Here is a 16,783-nt window from a genome sequence, read left to right as displayed (position 1 = left end):
AAAACAAAAAATATCTTATTCATTTTTTATTCTTTTCAGTCTGCATTAATTAAAAAAAAACTATTTAACATTTTTTAATTGAATAACAAATGCCTATCTAAGTTTACACTAAAACAATGTCTTAACACAAAAAAAGTTGTTAGGTTATAAAACCTGATTTATGTATTCTTATTTATACTAAGGACAAGGGCTTAAATTTACATTTTGCCGTTGTACCTGCGTTAGTTGCAATTCTTTTTGGAGAAATCTAAATTTAAACAACGTAAACGCACAGTTAAAGAACAAGATCAGCAGGTTCCGCTCGGCAAGCGCGCGACGCGATTTATATCGACGGTTACGACCAATAGACGCAGCTAATGCTATCTATGTGGATAGACGTCGTAAAGCTTATTGGTCGAAGCCCTCGATATAATTGGTGCGGTTGCCGTGCAGCTTATTTTTTAAATCTATCTCTAAGTTTTTAGTTTAAAATGACACTGACGATATCACATTTTAGTTTTAAATATAATGCTAACACGGTTTCAACGCGCATTATACGCTCCTATATAACTCAAGCTTAACATTTCAGCGTTTAATCCTCCTTTATTATCTATTATCACACTAAATTATTTAATCAAAATTACCGTGAAGATATTTATAGTCGCCTTGTAGTGAAAACAACATAAGCGACTTTTTGTCTGAGATTTTTGTTAACAAAACCTCGCAACAGGTAAAAAAATAAAAATTTATGGTCTCAATTTTTATCCGGAATGAAATTAATGGATTGAAATTCGAGTTTTTTTTTTCATGAAAATCATAATGTGATTTTTCAAAAAGGCGCTTACTAGGTATTCACTATAAGGTGACGTTCGTTACCTAATCAATTATAAACAATCTACAAAAAAATATAAATTTAGTATGTCACAAACATTACTTTAAGATTGTTTTGGCAATGAGTATAAAACACACACACACATATGTATCGTGAGCACTACGGAATAGACGAAAGAGGTTGGAAAGGGTCACCTAAGTGAGCGCAAAACGCGCGCCTCACAAGTATTAGGATATAGTTCATACTTCAACTTTGCACTCCAGTCGTCCGCAAACTACGACGCATGGAGCTCCGCGATAGTATATTAAAAGGTCAATAACCTGCAGCCGGGTCTGCATGACAACCGCGCCGCGCGCGATAGCATTCGTATCGTTTCTTGGTCCAAGCGCTCAATATAATTCGCGCCGCAAGCAAGCAAGGAGGTCCTCTTTGTCACAGGAAAACTAAAAACTTTAGTATGATTGGCTATTTCTCATTGTATGCAGTATCTTACGAAAAGCAATGATAAAAGTGCAGCCTATCGCATAAAGCATACATTGCAGGTAATGTGGCTATGGAATTTGTAGCAGTAGAGCTATCGTAGTTATCTGTTTGCAGGAGTAGTAGTAAAAGAGAATGGGGGTTGAATCTACGTCAGCGATTCCCATACAAAATGCGCGTTAGGGCCTTTCCAACCTCTTTCTTCTATTCCGTGGTGATCGGGCTGCACCACATCGCACATTCTTAAGCTTCCATCCTTTTCTGTCACTCAGAACTGTCATTTGCTAGAGCGAGATAAAGAACGTCGAATGCGACTACACTCCGATTCCTCGTCGATTCTGCCGCGTGTGGTCGCATTATCTCGCTTTAGCGAATTACAGTTCTGTGTGTCAGAAAAGGATAGAAACAGGAACATGCGGTTCCGTGCTGTCAATTGATGTTCAACTTTAATGATGTAACCAGCCATATAAACCCTGTGATGAGGGGCATTTGTAGAAAAATAAGATTTAATTCTAAATTATGCCGTAATTTGACAAAGGCCTTTATATTTCTGGTTAGGTATCACATTATTACACCGTTCTTCACACATGCTATGCATGATTAGTATTTGAATACATATATTTATTTATTTATATATCTAATACCCTCGAGTTTTATCGTATATGAATATCAAACTTGAGTAACTCGTCTGTACTATAACATGTACTTTGGAGGTAGGCAGTCTAAATAAAAAATGACATACGGTCGAAACCCTGAGACGGAAATAGAGTACACTCCAGAGGACTTACGGTTCATACGTTTGCCCATATTTTTTTTAAACATCACCACTTTTACACTTAAATATTGAAATTTGAAACAAGACGTTTTAGTAGAAAGTTGTTCTGTTATATTCCTAGCTCTATGAGCAGTCATAGAAATAACAAAAGACCAGCTTTCAATCATTTTTCTTCACCGTTGGGTGGGTTTCCTTCCACTGAAGCAGAGTGGGCGTTGAGCTCAGCAAGATGATCTAAGTACACCTTACCGCGCTTTCTGTTAGACCTACATGAAAGGTGTGAGACGTAGATGTGCAGGAATCGACCAATCACCGCGAGGGAGAGAGCGATATAGCTTCTCTCGTTCTAGTACGCTGTCTTCAGCGAAAATCCACTTTATACCTCGTTAAATGAAGCATGAGAGCAGGACAGAAATATAGTCCGTCCTAATGCCGATATAACGATAATAACGACCTCAGTGGTGCATCGTTGGACTCACGATCCGGAAGTCCCAGGTTCGAATCCCGGTGGGGACATAACACAAAAAATACTATGTGATCCCTAGTTTGGTTAGGACATTCCAGGCTGATCACCTGATTTTCCGAAAGTAAAATAATCCGTGCTTCTTTCTGACGGCACGTTAAGCCGTTGCTCCCGGTTACTACTTCTTACTGATGATGTAAGTAGTCGTTACATGAGCCATGTGTCCTCTGGCGGCTCAATAATAACCCTGAGACCAGGGTTGATGAGGTTGGTAATCCACCTCCACCACCAAGAAGGCCGAGATGTCCAGACACAGTAGTTAAACAATGGGGTTTGGATATATTGCAAAATAAATGTATCTCTCGTCTCTTTCGCACCAGACTGTAAACTATATCTCGGTCCTGTTGTCACTCTAATCATGCTACATTCATTGAGGTATAACCCCACCGCCTGTGTAACTAGCACCATCTGTGTTAACTTGGCATTTCAGTGGCATTTTAAACTCTATTCAATCACATTTTTATAAGGTGCTATACAAACATTCTAAGTCAAAATACTAAAGGTACTATACTATCTAAACTTTGTTTTACAAAAAAACTGTTGTAACTTAAAAATATATACATTTTTACATTACTGTCCTGTCAGTGTTAATAGTTGCATATTGTAAATATTTTTTGTTATGGTCGGTTTGCTTAGTCTTAATAATTAAATTAAATCTTATAACTTCTATTAATAACATTAATAGGATAATTTGACATCTATTTTTAAAATGTCGACCTAGGTACATATTTTCCCGGAAAAAGATTTCTATAATTTATATACCTATAAGCAAATCATAAATACATATAGGCCTAGTAGCTTGACTCTCATTATGAGGTCGCAGGTTCATGGGGTATGGGGCCTAAACCAAAATTTTCGAATTTATGTTTGTATCTTTAATCTCAGCTGTGAAGGAAAACATCGTGAAAATCAAATCATATTACCCGAGAAATGTATTGGAGATATGTGACCTAACCTGTATTGTGCTGGTTTTCCCTTGGGGTTACAACACTGCCTCGCTACTTTAAAAAACCGGACCTGTCAAATCTTCTGATTAGGTAAGCGGACCGCGTGGTAAATGAGGTTGTTATAAAATTTGAAAAATGTAGCTGCTATTAAACTCTTACTCTACTTTAACAATACCAAAGATATGTTTAAATCGAGATTACGCAATAAAAAATAATATAAATAACTGGTAAATATAACGTTATTTGGTGAATCTCAAAATTTCAAGTTTGGTGGCGAAATTTCATATTATTTTTTCGTGATAAATTGGGTTCCGACATGAAAAAGATCCAAAAGGATCCTCGGTTCCGACATGAAAAAGGAATTTTTCAATTCCCAATTTTCCCAATTTTTCACGAAAAAATTATATGACAGTCGCCACCAAACTTGACACATTTTGAGATTCACCCATTTCCAACATACAACATGGGTCTTAAGATATTATTATAATTCTTTGTCTAGAATCACATATATTATGTTTAGTAACATTTTAAGTATTACACTTAAATTGGCTCCGATTCCTGCGGCACTTCCTAAATTTAAGTTATACCCGTAATTTTCTTATCCGTCGAAAAGGAAAGGGAAATATGATTGACAACTGTTAATTTATTAATTAATGACCCGGGCGAATAAAATAGGCATCCCGCTGATATTCAACCTGTTTGACATGTGCTGACAAGTTAATTCTGTCGGGTTATTGGCCAATATAAAATTTTGGGAGGGGTTTTTAATTTCTGCGTAAAATTGACGTGTGTTCCATAAATTTTGTCTGTCGATTGCCCGTCCCTTTCCTTTACTTTTTTTATAAGAAAATGACAGATATAACTTAAAATAAAATTAGATGGTGTTTACAGGAATCAACACCATTATATATATATATATTATAATTACATATTTTTTTTATATTATATTTTATTTAAGAAGAATATTTTGGATGTAAGAAGTAAGAGATACTGTCTGTCTCACTCCAACGCACAAGGAAGAGCGGGACACCTGTGTGTAGTGTGAGAACAGGATTTTTGTATGGAGTTTCCGGGGTGTAACGAGGTAGAGTGCTCGCAATCAGACTATAGTAACAATATATGGATGACTGTGGTTTATCGTTCAACCACATATCGTAAAGAAAAATATAGATAGCGTAATGATAATTACGCTTTTGTATAACGTTTCTTTATTGAACAGAGTTATATTATAAAATGTTATAATTACCTGAGTGCCTAGTATTTACACTAGAAGTCCTAACATTAAGACTAGTTTATACCGCATACGCACACTACGGGGTCTGCACGAGTTACGTTATCGCGGTCGTCGCGATTAAAAATGCGGGTTTCGACCACTAGACGCAGTGAACCCCGTCTACGTACAACTGCGTGCGTCTATCGGAAGAAACCCACGATATATATCGCGTCGCGGGCGATGCGAATCTATACAGACCCCGATACTGTCAGCTAAGCAAATACCTGATAGTTACAGCACTCAGAAGAAGTCCGGTCCAGCTTTTCTTAGGAACTTCTGAAACAAGAGTATAGTTTAAGAAAATGATGTAAACAGTTCATACTTCCGACAGTTCCCACTGTTGGGCCGCCCTTTTACAACTACAGAACCTACACTGCACTTTGGTGGAGAAACCCCCAAACCGAACCCTCCCCTACGCATCATGTTTCATAAGATTCACTATTGGTAAACCCTATATACATAGATTATACAATGTTTTAGGTTTACGTGGTTATTATCATAATTAAAACACGTAATAACGGGATCTTACCGCGTTTAAATCGGGAGTCACATATCCCTGATTTGAACGCGGTAAGAACCCGTTGTGTTTTAATTATAGATTATACAGTATGTACCAAACGGAGGGTACTGAGGTCTTGCCATTTCATAGACACACCATTGCTCGAAGCTTTCAAGTATAGGTCGGTAATTCGGTGGCATGCGACCAAATTAGATGGTAGTACGGTCACGAGCATTAATATGTATACACTTTGGTACCATGTCACATTAACTTTTTGACAAATTGAACTGTAAGTCTCACTAAATGTCAAATATGTTAGTGAGACAGAGTCCTAAAGTGGGTACATGATATTGCTCATGACTGTACATAATATAGAGATGGTATTACCATTCACAGCTTTACTAGACTTTTTAAAATAGCAATAATTGTAAAAAAAAAATTGTGATGCGCATTAAGATTAGTGCTATTCGAAAGTATGTCAGGCAAGAAAAAATAAAATTATTGTTATTTTAAAAAGTCTGGCAAGTCGTGGAATGGTAATGTCAGCTCTATGTTATGGTCAACCGTCAAGTAAATAAAAGTAAATATGCCACCGAATTTCTATAATAACAAACATAACGTAAGCTAACGACTATGGGCTAGATAGATTAGTCGGAATATCCATCACAAGATGAACTGAGTGAGAGAGTGAATGAGTGAGTGAACGTTTCACTAAAGGCGATAAACAAAACTGCGATGATCTTCAGTGCGAATGTTCATCACTGCTATGCACGTTACAGCGAAAGAGTTAGTAATAAACTTACACACTAATTAGTTAATTAGTATATTAGGTTACGAGCACAGTTTTTTAAAACTTAAAATTGCTTTATAACTACTTAGGCAGACTGCATATCTGCCCGCGATATTGTCTAGGATGGAGTTGGAGCTCGTATTCACCCTGCAGAGCGACGAGGCAGTTTTTTTTGCGTCAGTGCGCGCCTGCGCAGACGTACCCGATGTGCTACAGAAGCACGGCAGCCCCAACATCATCCTAAAGCCAGTATTGTATGCGTGCCGCTGATGCCCCTCTGCGTTTAATTATATACTCACTAATATCGTCTTAAGTCAGAAATATGAATAGTAAAGGTCAACATACAGGAGGCGTGGGTCCGAATGCGACTTGATCCATGTGTCTCTTCAACAGCTGCCGAGGAGGTCTGAACCTCGGCATATTTGGAGTAACAAAATTATTATGGCCCCTCCAAGAGCGAGTGGGTGACCCCATAATAACTCTCTCCCTTGCCATGGGAGAATTAGGATTGGATTTCGACTTGAACAAATGGTTGAAGATCGAAGGCCGAACAATTTTAACTGTTTGTGTTAGAGGCGGGTTGGACGGCTTGTTCTGTTGAAAAACGAAAATAAATAGCAGTTATTGAGTAAAATTAAAATAATTTGTTCTTGGTGCCTATTCGGGCGCACACAAACTTAACCTAATTTTAGTTTCATAGCTTTTAAATTAGTGCCGTCTTTCACTTACAATACGTGCAAGACAGAGATGCACGTAGCTTTTGGTCGCGTCAAATTAAGTTGATGGATGCCCGAATCGACACGATTATATTCATTCTTAAAATGGTGATACTTTAGGGAATTACTAGGTTGTATCATGTTATGCCGTGTGTGAATATTCACTTATCGCGAGATTGTGGCTTAACATATATGTACTTATAAAAAAGTTAAAACAATAAATCCATTGAATTGATAAGGTTGAATGTAACTACATTCACATTTGGTGATGGGCATAAGTTTTAAAATTCTTATTGTTTTTGTTTTAAGTTATGTAGTTTTCGTCGACATAATTTTAAGAATATTTAGAAAACTTTCAAGTGAAAATAATATTGAAAACTCAAATAGTACATAGTGAACTCACCGCGTTGTCTATTTTGGTGGTGTCTGGGGATGTGTACCTCTCGTCTCTAAGAGGTCTCATCAAGACCAAGGGCTCTTCCTCCTTATTGAGCTGAGGTGACCGAGCCGTGTTCGCCGCGGCCTCAACCCGCGCAACGAAAGCCTGTTGTCTGAGAGAATGTAATTCATCATACAAAGCTCCGTCTAAACCAGTCAGATGCTTTTCAAATGACGTCATCATGGAATTCTCGAAAATTTTCGCATCTGTCTTTCGAATCATTTTCATCACAGCCAGCACGAGCTGCTCCTCGCACGGCAAAATGCAGACTCTTTCCAAAATATGGCTCGCGACGTCGAGTTGGAACGCCCTCCCGATTTTTGTGATAAAGTCTGTGAGCTTTATAAACACGGCTTTGAATCTTGAGAAGTTTTGCGTCTCAGCTATATTTTGCATGAACACGTCGCACAGCAGTACGCCTGGATAAAATTCGTATTGCAACAAATCGTCGCAAGTGCTCAGATCAACATCGTTCAGATACAACAAAGTCCGTTCAACTACATACACTTTTAATTCGGCGTCATCGGTCGAATCCAATTTCTCCTTGCAAATAAAATCGATGACCATTTCTAGGAGAACCTCTGTGAGTGTTCTTCTGATACATTCGGCCACGTAACAGAAGCCGTATACCCGCCGGATATCCGGCCAGCTCCGGAGAAGCATGTACTCTTGAATGAACATTTCGTTGGTTAGCGCCGATAACCTGTTGCTCACCTCAAGTTTATCCAAATACACGTGCGGGAATACACAACGACTCTTTTTGCAGTTAGATATGAGGTTGAAGAAGCAGACGCCTCTGAACACAACGCTTTTGACACCCGCTGTTGGCTTGTGCAGAGTACTAACCAGAAGGGGTGGCTTTTTTGTGAATGCAGCAGGCGGTATGGTTATATTTAATGAACACGTAGCTGTCTGCAAACCAGTGTTCTGAATGGGCCGATTATGTTCACTTACTATACGCTCCATGGCTTGAGCAGAATGAGATTCAGATTCTTTGTGAATAGATGTCGAATCCGCGTTTTGTTTTTCACAAATAATTTTAGTTTTTGAGTTTTGACCGGTTTGGTCGTTAGTATCGGTAATTTTAGTTGGTATGTAGCTGGTTTCGGGATGTTTTTCTCTTGGCACCATTGGCTGAGGGATATATTCTTCATGTTCATATTCTGATGCATTGGCACACATGGAATTGGCTGAACTATTGAATTTGGAAGATTCTATGTCTATACTTTCAGCAAAAAGTGACAATGCATCATCGTCGTCGATGTACGGCTCGTCGAATGACGTATATCTGTCTCTTTCTAAATGGAAAATTTCAACGCTTGGACTTCTTTGGTCTGGAGGTGGTTGCAGCGAGTCCTGCTCACCCTCGCAACTTTGGTTCAACATAACGTACTTGCTTCTAACGGAAGTGAAATTATCATCCTCTTCGGATTTGTCTACATAATTATTTACATCAACATTATTCTGAGTAATTTTGTTCACAGATTCTTCATTCCCAACTCTATTATTTGTAACTTTTTTACATCGTCCGAGATTACTTCCAATGTATTTGAAGTCTGTTAACATTTCTAGTTCGACTGATAGCATTTTAATTATTTCTTGGTAGGTTCCAGGGTCCGTTCGAGTTTCAATATTTTGATTCTCATAGCCGACCCAACTGGCGAATTCTAGATCAAACTTTTCTAATACTGAAGAGATTTGTTGTAAAATGTTCCAATGCATAGCTTTGGTGTCGGATACATTGTCTTCGTTTGTTTGGTGGGTGTTGTCTGGAGGTAATGATGGGGAGCTGAGGTTCAACGACCGCGACAATGAGGTGGACAAACGCGAGCTGCAACTGCTTGACGAGCTGGACGACTCCCCGTCACTTTCCGAGTCGGAACTATCAGACTGCGCGCGTCTCTCTTGTATCTTATTCCATTCCTTATCAATATTTGAGAGCTTTACTACGGGAAACTTCTTGTCGAATCGGACGATGTCATTGGACCCTACAGTCAAGCAAGTGGTTGTACTCGACAAGGATATGTCTCTCGTCCAGGAGAGGCATTCGGAAGTGCTAGTTTTTCTGGAGTCGATTTGACCTGGGGTTGAAGGTTCATTCTCGACTTTGTTTTTCATAGTTTCATCGTCTTTAAGCAGTTTGCTTGCTTCTTGTAGTATGGAGGGCGACTGCTGGTGTCCGGTGGTAGACACACCGTCTAATTCTTTGGGCTTACCTTTATTTGTACTCTGGTCTGGACAAGTTTCAAGTTGTGTCTCATTGACATTAGTCTTAATTCGACTGCTTTTCCGTGTCGCTTCAGGTTTCGAAGTCGAGTCAGCTTTTCTCTTGCTTGCAGCTGTAAAAGCGAGAGAGATGATGACGTATGTAACAGAACATCACGCCTGTGTCCCCGAAGGGGTAGGCTCAAGTGTTGTATCCTCGCTAGTTAAGTTTAATTCCCATGTAATAGGGAACGAGCATATTGTCATTAAACGGGTAGAAATACTGGAAACCACATCGATAAGTATCAATCATCAATCTTAGTCTAATTCAGTGGTTTAGAGCCCGAGCCGGGATTCGAACCCGTGTCACTAAGATGTAAGTCACGCGTTCTCCGGACAGGGCTATGATAGAGGTACAAGGGGCGTGGGGTGGGGGGAGGGGGGAGGGAGTGGTTGAGGTGGCAGGGGTATGATAGGGGGGGGGGGGTGATGTATTAATTCAAATAACGAGCTTACAAACTAACAAAGATTTCTTACCATTAGACTTAGCTTCGGTCTTAGTGTCTATCTTTTCGTCACTCTTTTTGGATCGTCCTTTTTTAAGTTGCATTTTCTGTTTTGGTACCTTTCTTGTGCTCGGATCTAGGACAACATTTAGTAATGAGAAATACACAAACTGAACATAACATGTATATTAACCTCCTTATCAATATAAAACAAACAAGCAAGGAACATGTGTTTAAAAAACTTAAACACTGCCAAGCAAAGTTCAATCGAATTATTTGGTAATTGAAGCCGTGATATCCCATTTGGAAGAATTCTTGACGTCGCAGATCCGAATCACAGGCGTATATGAATGATTTTGGAATTTACTTTCGAATTCATGTTTGGATCATAAATGATTATCACGTGGTCAGCGGTGAAGGCAAACATTGTGAGAAATACGTCATAGAATAAGGAATAATACTATGTAACATATAGAACGGCAACTCTCCGCTCCCCACCAGCGGCTGAGCTAGGTTTACCTCACCCCCTCGGTCTTACTTTAGGCTTCAATCGTACGGGCGTCAGACGTCACACACACAGGTGCGTGTGTACGATAACGTCAATATGTATTGTCTGTGTAAAACGAGGTATTTTGTATCAAGTGTCCGGGTGTGACCTAGTACAAAATTAAAATCAACAACAAACCTTCAGTGGATGGTGTCTTAGTTGTAATGTCTCCGTTCTTTTTTATTGATTTGCTCTTTGTTATCTTTTTTTTCTTTGAGACATTTGGAACTTTCTCTTCCTTCTTTACTTTTTTAGCTGGCGGCGGAATATCTTCTATTTTTGAATTTGTCAGTTGCGCTAGAGCCACTGGGAAAAAAAATACAATGCTTAGAAAAAAAAACGTCTTCTATCTTCTTCTTCTTATCGTGTGGGTTGTGAGGTGGAATACCAACCTCATCAACCCTGGTATCAGAGTTATTATTGAGCCGCCAAAGGCCCCTGACATGGCTTATGTAACGATTACTCACTTACATCAGTAAATAGTAACCGGGACCAACGGCTTGACGTGCCTTCCGAAGCACGGATCGTCTTACTTTCGGACAATCAGGTGATCAGCCTGTAATGTCCTAACCAAATTAGGGATAACAAAGTGATTTTTGTGATATGTCCCCACCGGGATTCGAACCCGGGGCCTCCGGATCGTGAGTCCAACGTTCAACCACTGGACGACGGAGGCCTTCTATGACTACGTCTTCTATGATGACATGCATTGTTAGTGATAACGTGCGCCTTGGCTTCCGTTGTGATACCTTGTTCATAAGCTAACTAGCGAGACTGCAATCATCCGAGTAAAGTCGAAATATGACCATTTCATGAAATGATCGAGAATAGAAATAGTTTATTATAAAAGGGCGCCACACACAAATAAAAAAGACAACAACATCATATCAAATTTCCACTAAAACAATTTCAAAAAAGCAAGACGGACGTTTGTCGAAATGATCATAAGGTGGTGGTGGACGTTCTGAGAAAAAAGGGCCTCACTCAGCACAAGTCGCGGCGTGAACCACGCCGCTGATATTATGTGGACCCTGTTGTGTCGAGCACGTCATGGAACGATCAATTCTAAGATATGGCCACGACACATACATAAGATCACACCTATTTGCCGTTGGCGTAGGGAGATACCACGGAATTCCACTTACTACGATCCTGACACACCACTATCGCTTCTTCCACTCTTGTCCAGTAGGGTCGTCGACCAATAAACGCTGTGAATGCTATCTACGTAGATAAACGTCGAACTCTTATTGGTCGAAGCCGTCGATATAATTCGCGCCGCGCGCGGTGCGGTTGCAGTAACGCAAGGGCTGCGGTTTCTATAAATCTTCTAAACTCTTTCAACTCTACCACGTGATATAGTATGCTAATTATGGCGCACACACTTAACAGATAAGGTATTTTTTTCTTTCGCAATACAATGTGAGTACTCGGCTGAGTGAGTGACCAAGACAGTATGAACTAGACAATTGGGCATGAAGGTATAGGTGTGATAGCGGAATTGATCTGATCGAGGTTTCTTTTGCATTCTATTGTTATCTGCGGCCAATATGAGAGGTCATACTTATAACAATTCAAAATGGCGACGACTAGATTGAGTTCAAAAGCTCCAGTGTGATTTGTTTACCACAAACACATACTTATCAGTGAACATAACTATGTTAGTATAGTTTCTTCGTATGTTTTCCCAACTTGTGCAATAATTATATAATGTATTATGATATCAATACTGTTATTAATAGTGTTGATATTTTACATTTTAGCTTTTTAATAGTGTAGATTTTAGCTGCTGAGAAGTTACTCTCAACAGACTAGATGTTGTTCTTTATGATGAATGTTGTATTCACTTCACTCTAAAAATATTATACGAATCTAACAAATTTTGTTACACAGTGCACATAATTTACATTAAAAATGTACTTAGTACAGAAAATGTATTTGTTTTCCATCATGGCCTATCCCACATAAATAACTATTGTGTACACTTGTGACATGTTTTAACATTGTTAACAAAAAACTTATTTAGTTACATGGTAATTGGTAATTTAATGGTAAGCATAGAAAAATCTTTGAATTCACTAATTGCTGTAATGATCCGTGTTGAAGATATTGATGATTTTAGGATCATCCTTGATTAATTTTTCCAATGATTGATTGATTGATTATGGAGGAAACTAGTTGTAAACATAATAATCATACCTAAGTGAGAAAGGTCTGTCACAAAATGAGAAAGGACAAATATGATATTGATATAAGGAATATCTTTACCTTCATTTGCAAGGTCAATTTTTCTCTTGGCTCCAGGGCTGATCTTCGGTGACTGGTTGCCCTTGCTGTCAGGTATCTCTGGTTTCTTACATGACATAACTGGAACCAAAATGACTTTAGCAATTTTTAAACCACAAATAAGGTTATGTGACATGCTTAGATACAAATACAAAGGCGGTACTTCGTAATTCGGCTAGTCAGCAAACATGTACCCACATAAGGAATATTATTGTTTGAATGTTGCTTCAAATTACTGCAAACATAAACATTTTGCAACTTACGGAGAGTTTTCGCTGGTGGTTTAATTTTTACTTTTATAACCGTTGGTGTATTCACTTTCGGCTTCCTCCCTCTTCGTTTATTCTGAGGTTGATTCTGTTCATTTGTGATTTTAGCTGATGTAGAAGTTTTATCAACAATTTTCTTTGGAGGCATCTTGGTATACCTTCAACCTTCCAAGTTTGAGTAGTAATGTCAAAAGTCAAAACAGAAATGAAGACATGTATTTACATTGTTGACAAATTGTTACTTTCAACTAGGTACGAATTTATTTAAGACTTTCGTTTGCTGAAGAAGCAAGAATAAATTAACAAATGAAATATTTTGGAGCAAAAAAGCCGGAAATATCAACTTTTCAATATCAACTTGAGGCCCAAGGTTAGAGTAGAGTAGACAGTTTAGGAAAACTGAAAAAAAAAACGTGCGAATTTATTTTAATGACAACCACCATTACAAACAAAGTAAAAATTAAATTTGTTGAAATGACGGCGGTGTATTTATACACCATATTTCCGTTGTCGTCGAAACTAACCAACATGTCAGGCGGTCAGATTCGTGTATGGGGGGCTTCGTCGCAATTTTTCGTTTTTTTCGTATATTTATTGTGTCATTTGAATTGAGCGAGTAAAGAACTATATTATAACTTTTTGTAACTTTTTATGTAGCTATTTCTCTCACGATAATTACTCCAACCAAAATACTCGGATAAAGATTTTTTGCACCCGAGAAGGTCGCAGAGGTTATAGCTGTCAAATTTTGAGAATTGGATTCCTATTCCGCCGGCTGTATTATTAACTGAATTAATTCAGAATCACAATGGCAGCGAAATACAAGATTGTTATGATTCGCCACGGCGAAAGTGAATGGAATCAGAAGAATCTGTTTTGCGGTTGGTTTGACGCTGACCTGAGCGACAAGGGTAAGTCCTGTTTGACCTTATGAAGTCATAGCAATAAGTTGGCTAGATTGTATGATTTACTTTAATTTTAGGTCGTGAGGAGGCTGTGTCGGCTGGCAAAGCCCTGAAAGCTGAAGGCTACACGTTCGACGTCGCCCACACGTCTGTGCTAAAGCGTGCTCAGATCACATTAAACACAGTTTTGAAGGAAGTGGATCAAACTGATATTCCTATCAACAAGACTTGGAGGTTGAACGAGAGACACTACGGTGGACTCACTGGCCTGAACAAAGCCGAGACTGCTGCCAAATATGGTGATGCCCAGGTAACTATAGAGCAAGAACTTGGTTTCCACATTCCCTTGTGCTTAGAATATGTTATGAACTAACCTAATATCTGCTAATTGATAATGAATTTGATGAAAAAAAATATAAGAATCTATGTGGTGGTGGTACTACAACCTTACTAGACAACACAACAAATTACAAGACAACAAATTGAAAGTTTAAACAAAAAATGTTTTTACTTTTTGTACAGGTTCAAATCTGGCGTCGCAGCTTCGACATTCCTCCCCCGCCAATGGAGAAGGACCACCCGTACTACGACACCATTGTCAATGATCCCCGCTATGCTACCGAGCCCAAAAAGGAGGAGTTCCCCATGTTCGAGAGCTTGAAACTTACGATTGAGAGGACCCTTCCTTACTGGAATGATGTAATTGTTCCTCAAGTGAGTTATTTTTTCGTAACCTTCAATATCCTACTGCTGGGCAAATATCCCCCCCCCCCCCCCTGGGGTTATACGTTTATTTCAATTGGTGATGCATAAACCTATTATTTTTCTTCCCAGATCAAGGAAGGCAAAAAGATCATCATTGCTGCCCATGGCAACAGTCTCAGAGGCATTGTGAAGCATTTAGATGGTGAGTTTTCTATTATCACATAGACTTCCTTACCTTTTGTTCAGAAATAAGAACAGGAAAGTTCTTTAATTATGAACTATGCAAAATCCCGTCTTAGTGAGCACCTACATCCAAAAAGGAACCGTCATGCATATAATTTGAGACATTATCACTTGTCATTTCTGAGATTTTGTATTGAATTCTTTTATACATAGACTAATAATCACAATTCGTCACAGGTCTCAGCGACCAGGCCATCATGGAACTGAATCTGCCCACTGGCATCCCATTCTACTACGAGCTGGATGAGAACCTGAAGCCCGTAGACTCCATGGTCTTCCTCGGAGATGAGGAGACCGTTAAGAATGCGATGGCTGCCGTCGCCGCTCAAGGCAAAGCCAAGTAAATGTTTAAGGATATAATAATAGAGAAATATATAATGTTATGATTTATTTATTATGACAAATGAACTTAGATTAGTTAAAATATCAAGAGAAATGTCATTATATTGTCTTGGAAAATGTTATATAGAAAAAAGTTGTTTAAAATGGTTTTACTGAAAATTTAATCTATGGATGTTTATATATTATATTCAAGCAATTAGCTACTGTCTACTATTCAAGTTTATTTTCTAGTATAATAACTAATCTAAGACATTGCATACAGTTACGTAATTGCATGCATTAGAGATGTTTGTGTGTTGCATTCTTGGTGTAAAAATGTATGGTAACCGTTGGTAACTGTATAAAAAATATTTTCTCTGGATGAATGCCAAGAATCAAGAGTCATGAGATTCAAAGATGTTATCGCAACAATAATTATTTAATGTTAGAGTGTAATGTGCTTGTGAAATAAAAATAACATGTTATATATGTTTTTATTTTTTTAATCTGGCAATGTTTTCCTTAAGTCTTCCATTGCATCATCCATGTTGACATCCTGAGAAGCAGATTTTGAAACTTTTGTGAATTTCTTCCCTGTGTACTTAACAAAGGCTTTTTGTTTACTATTATTAAAGGAAAATGTTTGATTCTTATCTACTTCCATAGAAGTTTCCGTTTTATCTTTATCAGTCTTCTTTTTATGATTGGGTCTCTTCGGTTTGGCACTTTTTGGTTTTTGATCAAACCTAAAATCTTTTGGTAGTCTGTGCACTTTAACGCAGTGGTCCCGCCGTTCGTCAGCGTCCATGAATTTTTCTTTGCACTCTTCTATATAGCAGCAATACTAAAAAAAGCTTAGATTGTATATGGGAGAGACATTGCTTAAATAAGAGAAGGTATAGATAGCGCGGGTCGGATTTAGATGACTAAAATTTTTGCATTAATTTCATCATCTAGCGTTAGGCTGTTTTCGCACTACACCCGATCGGATATTTCTTAAGTAATTTTCAAATATCCGTCATTTTCGGACTCGGATCGGATAGGAATCAGAAGATTTGACAGATCCGGTTTACAACAGAGCGACTGTTTATCCGACTTTCGAAACGAACTTTTCGGTAATGTAGGTTTTCTCACGATGTTTCATTCACCCCTGAACACGTGATAATAATTTATGATCCAAACATTACTTCGAAAATCATTGGTTTAGCCTGTTCGAACCAGCGACTAACACAGTTAGTTTCAAGCATTCTTCCTACAGAGCTACCACGGGTCCCTGGAACTTCGAAGATCTCCGATGGCATTGGAATTCTCGACTAGCCAGCAGTTTTTTTTTTATTTAGGTTGGATCACGTTTTACAGAAACGAGTTTATTACCTACTTGTAGACAAACGTTCATACGAATTCACGCGATTGCACAACATGCAAGTCATCTTGTGAAATAAGCATGACACTCGGATATTTATTGACAACATTTGATAATTTGGCCACACTTGATAAGTAAGTTGGACCACGACTGATTTTATTATTATTGATATATCTCATA

General features: G+C 38.4%; 3 protein-coding genes across 5 annotated transcripts in view; 1 reads left to right on the top strand and 2 right to left on the bottom strand.

Annotated features, from left to right (window-relative positions):
* Positions 1-13: 13 nt before the first annotated feature.
* Positions 14-13,352, bottom strand: LOC126375860 (uncharacterized). The gene is made up of 7 exons (XM_050022927.1): positions 13,061-13,352; positions 12,780-12,878; positions 10,650-10,817; positions 9,996-10,100; positions 7,218-9,592; positions 6,444-6,692; positions 14-5,085 (listed from the first exon to the last, which is right to left on the bottom strand). The coding sequence occupies exons 1-7, from the start codon at positions 13,212-13,214 to the stop codon at positions 5,050-5,052; spliced, it is 3,186 nt and encodes a 1,061-aa protein (XP_049878884.1). The 5' UTR covers positions 13,215-13,352; the 3' UTR covers positions 14-5,049.
* Positions 13,353-13,777: 425 nt separating this feature from the next.
* LOC126375926 (phosphoglycerate mutase 1) lies at positions 13,778-15,729 on the top strand. Its single transcript, XM_050023024.1, has 5 exons — positions 13,778-13,977; positions 14,049-14,281; positions 14,494-14,685; positions 14,806-14,878; positions 15,097-15,729. Exons 1-5 carry the CDS (start codon positions 13,875-13,877, stop codon positions 15,261-15,263), a joined length of 768 nt encoding a protein of 255 aa, XP_049878981.1. The 5' UTR covers positions 13,778-13,874; the 3' UTR covers positions 15,264-15,729.
* Positions 15,729-16,783, bottom strand: part of LOC126375935 (zinc finger protein 511) — a 5,109-nt gene continuing 4,054 nt past the window's right edge. For all 3 annotated transcript variants that reach the window (XM_050023034.1, XM_050023033.1, XM_050023035.1), the window contains exon 4: positions 15,729-16,084. In XM_050023034.1, coding sequence (XP_049878991.1) covers positions 15,743-16,084 — 342 coding nt within the window. In that variant the 3' untranslated portion in view covers positions 15,729-15,742. The remainder of the gene's footprint in view (positions 16,085-16,783) is intronic.

The sequence above is a fragment of the Pectinophora gossypiella genome, chromosome 20 (genome assembly GCF_024362695.1).
Source record: "Pectinophora gossypiella chromosome 20, ilPecGoss1.1, whole genome shotgun sequence".
NCBI lineage: Eukaryota > Metazoa > Arthropoda > Insecta > Lepidoptera > Gelechiidae > Pectinophora > Pectinophora gossypiella.
The sequence above is the reverse complement of the archived record's forward strand: the minus strand, read 5'-3'. Positions and strand labels throughout refer to the sequence as shown.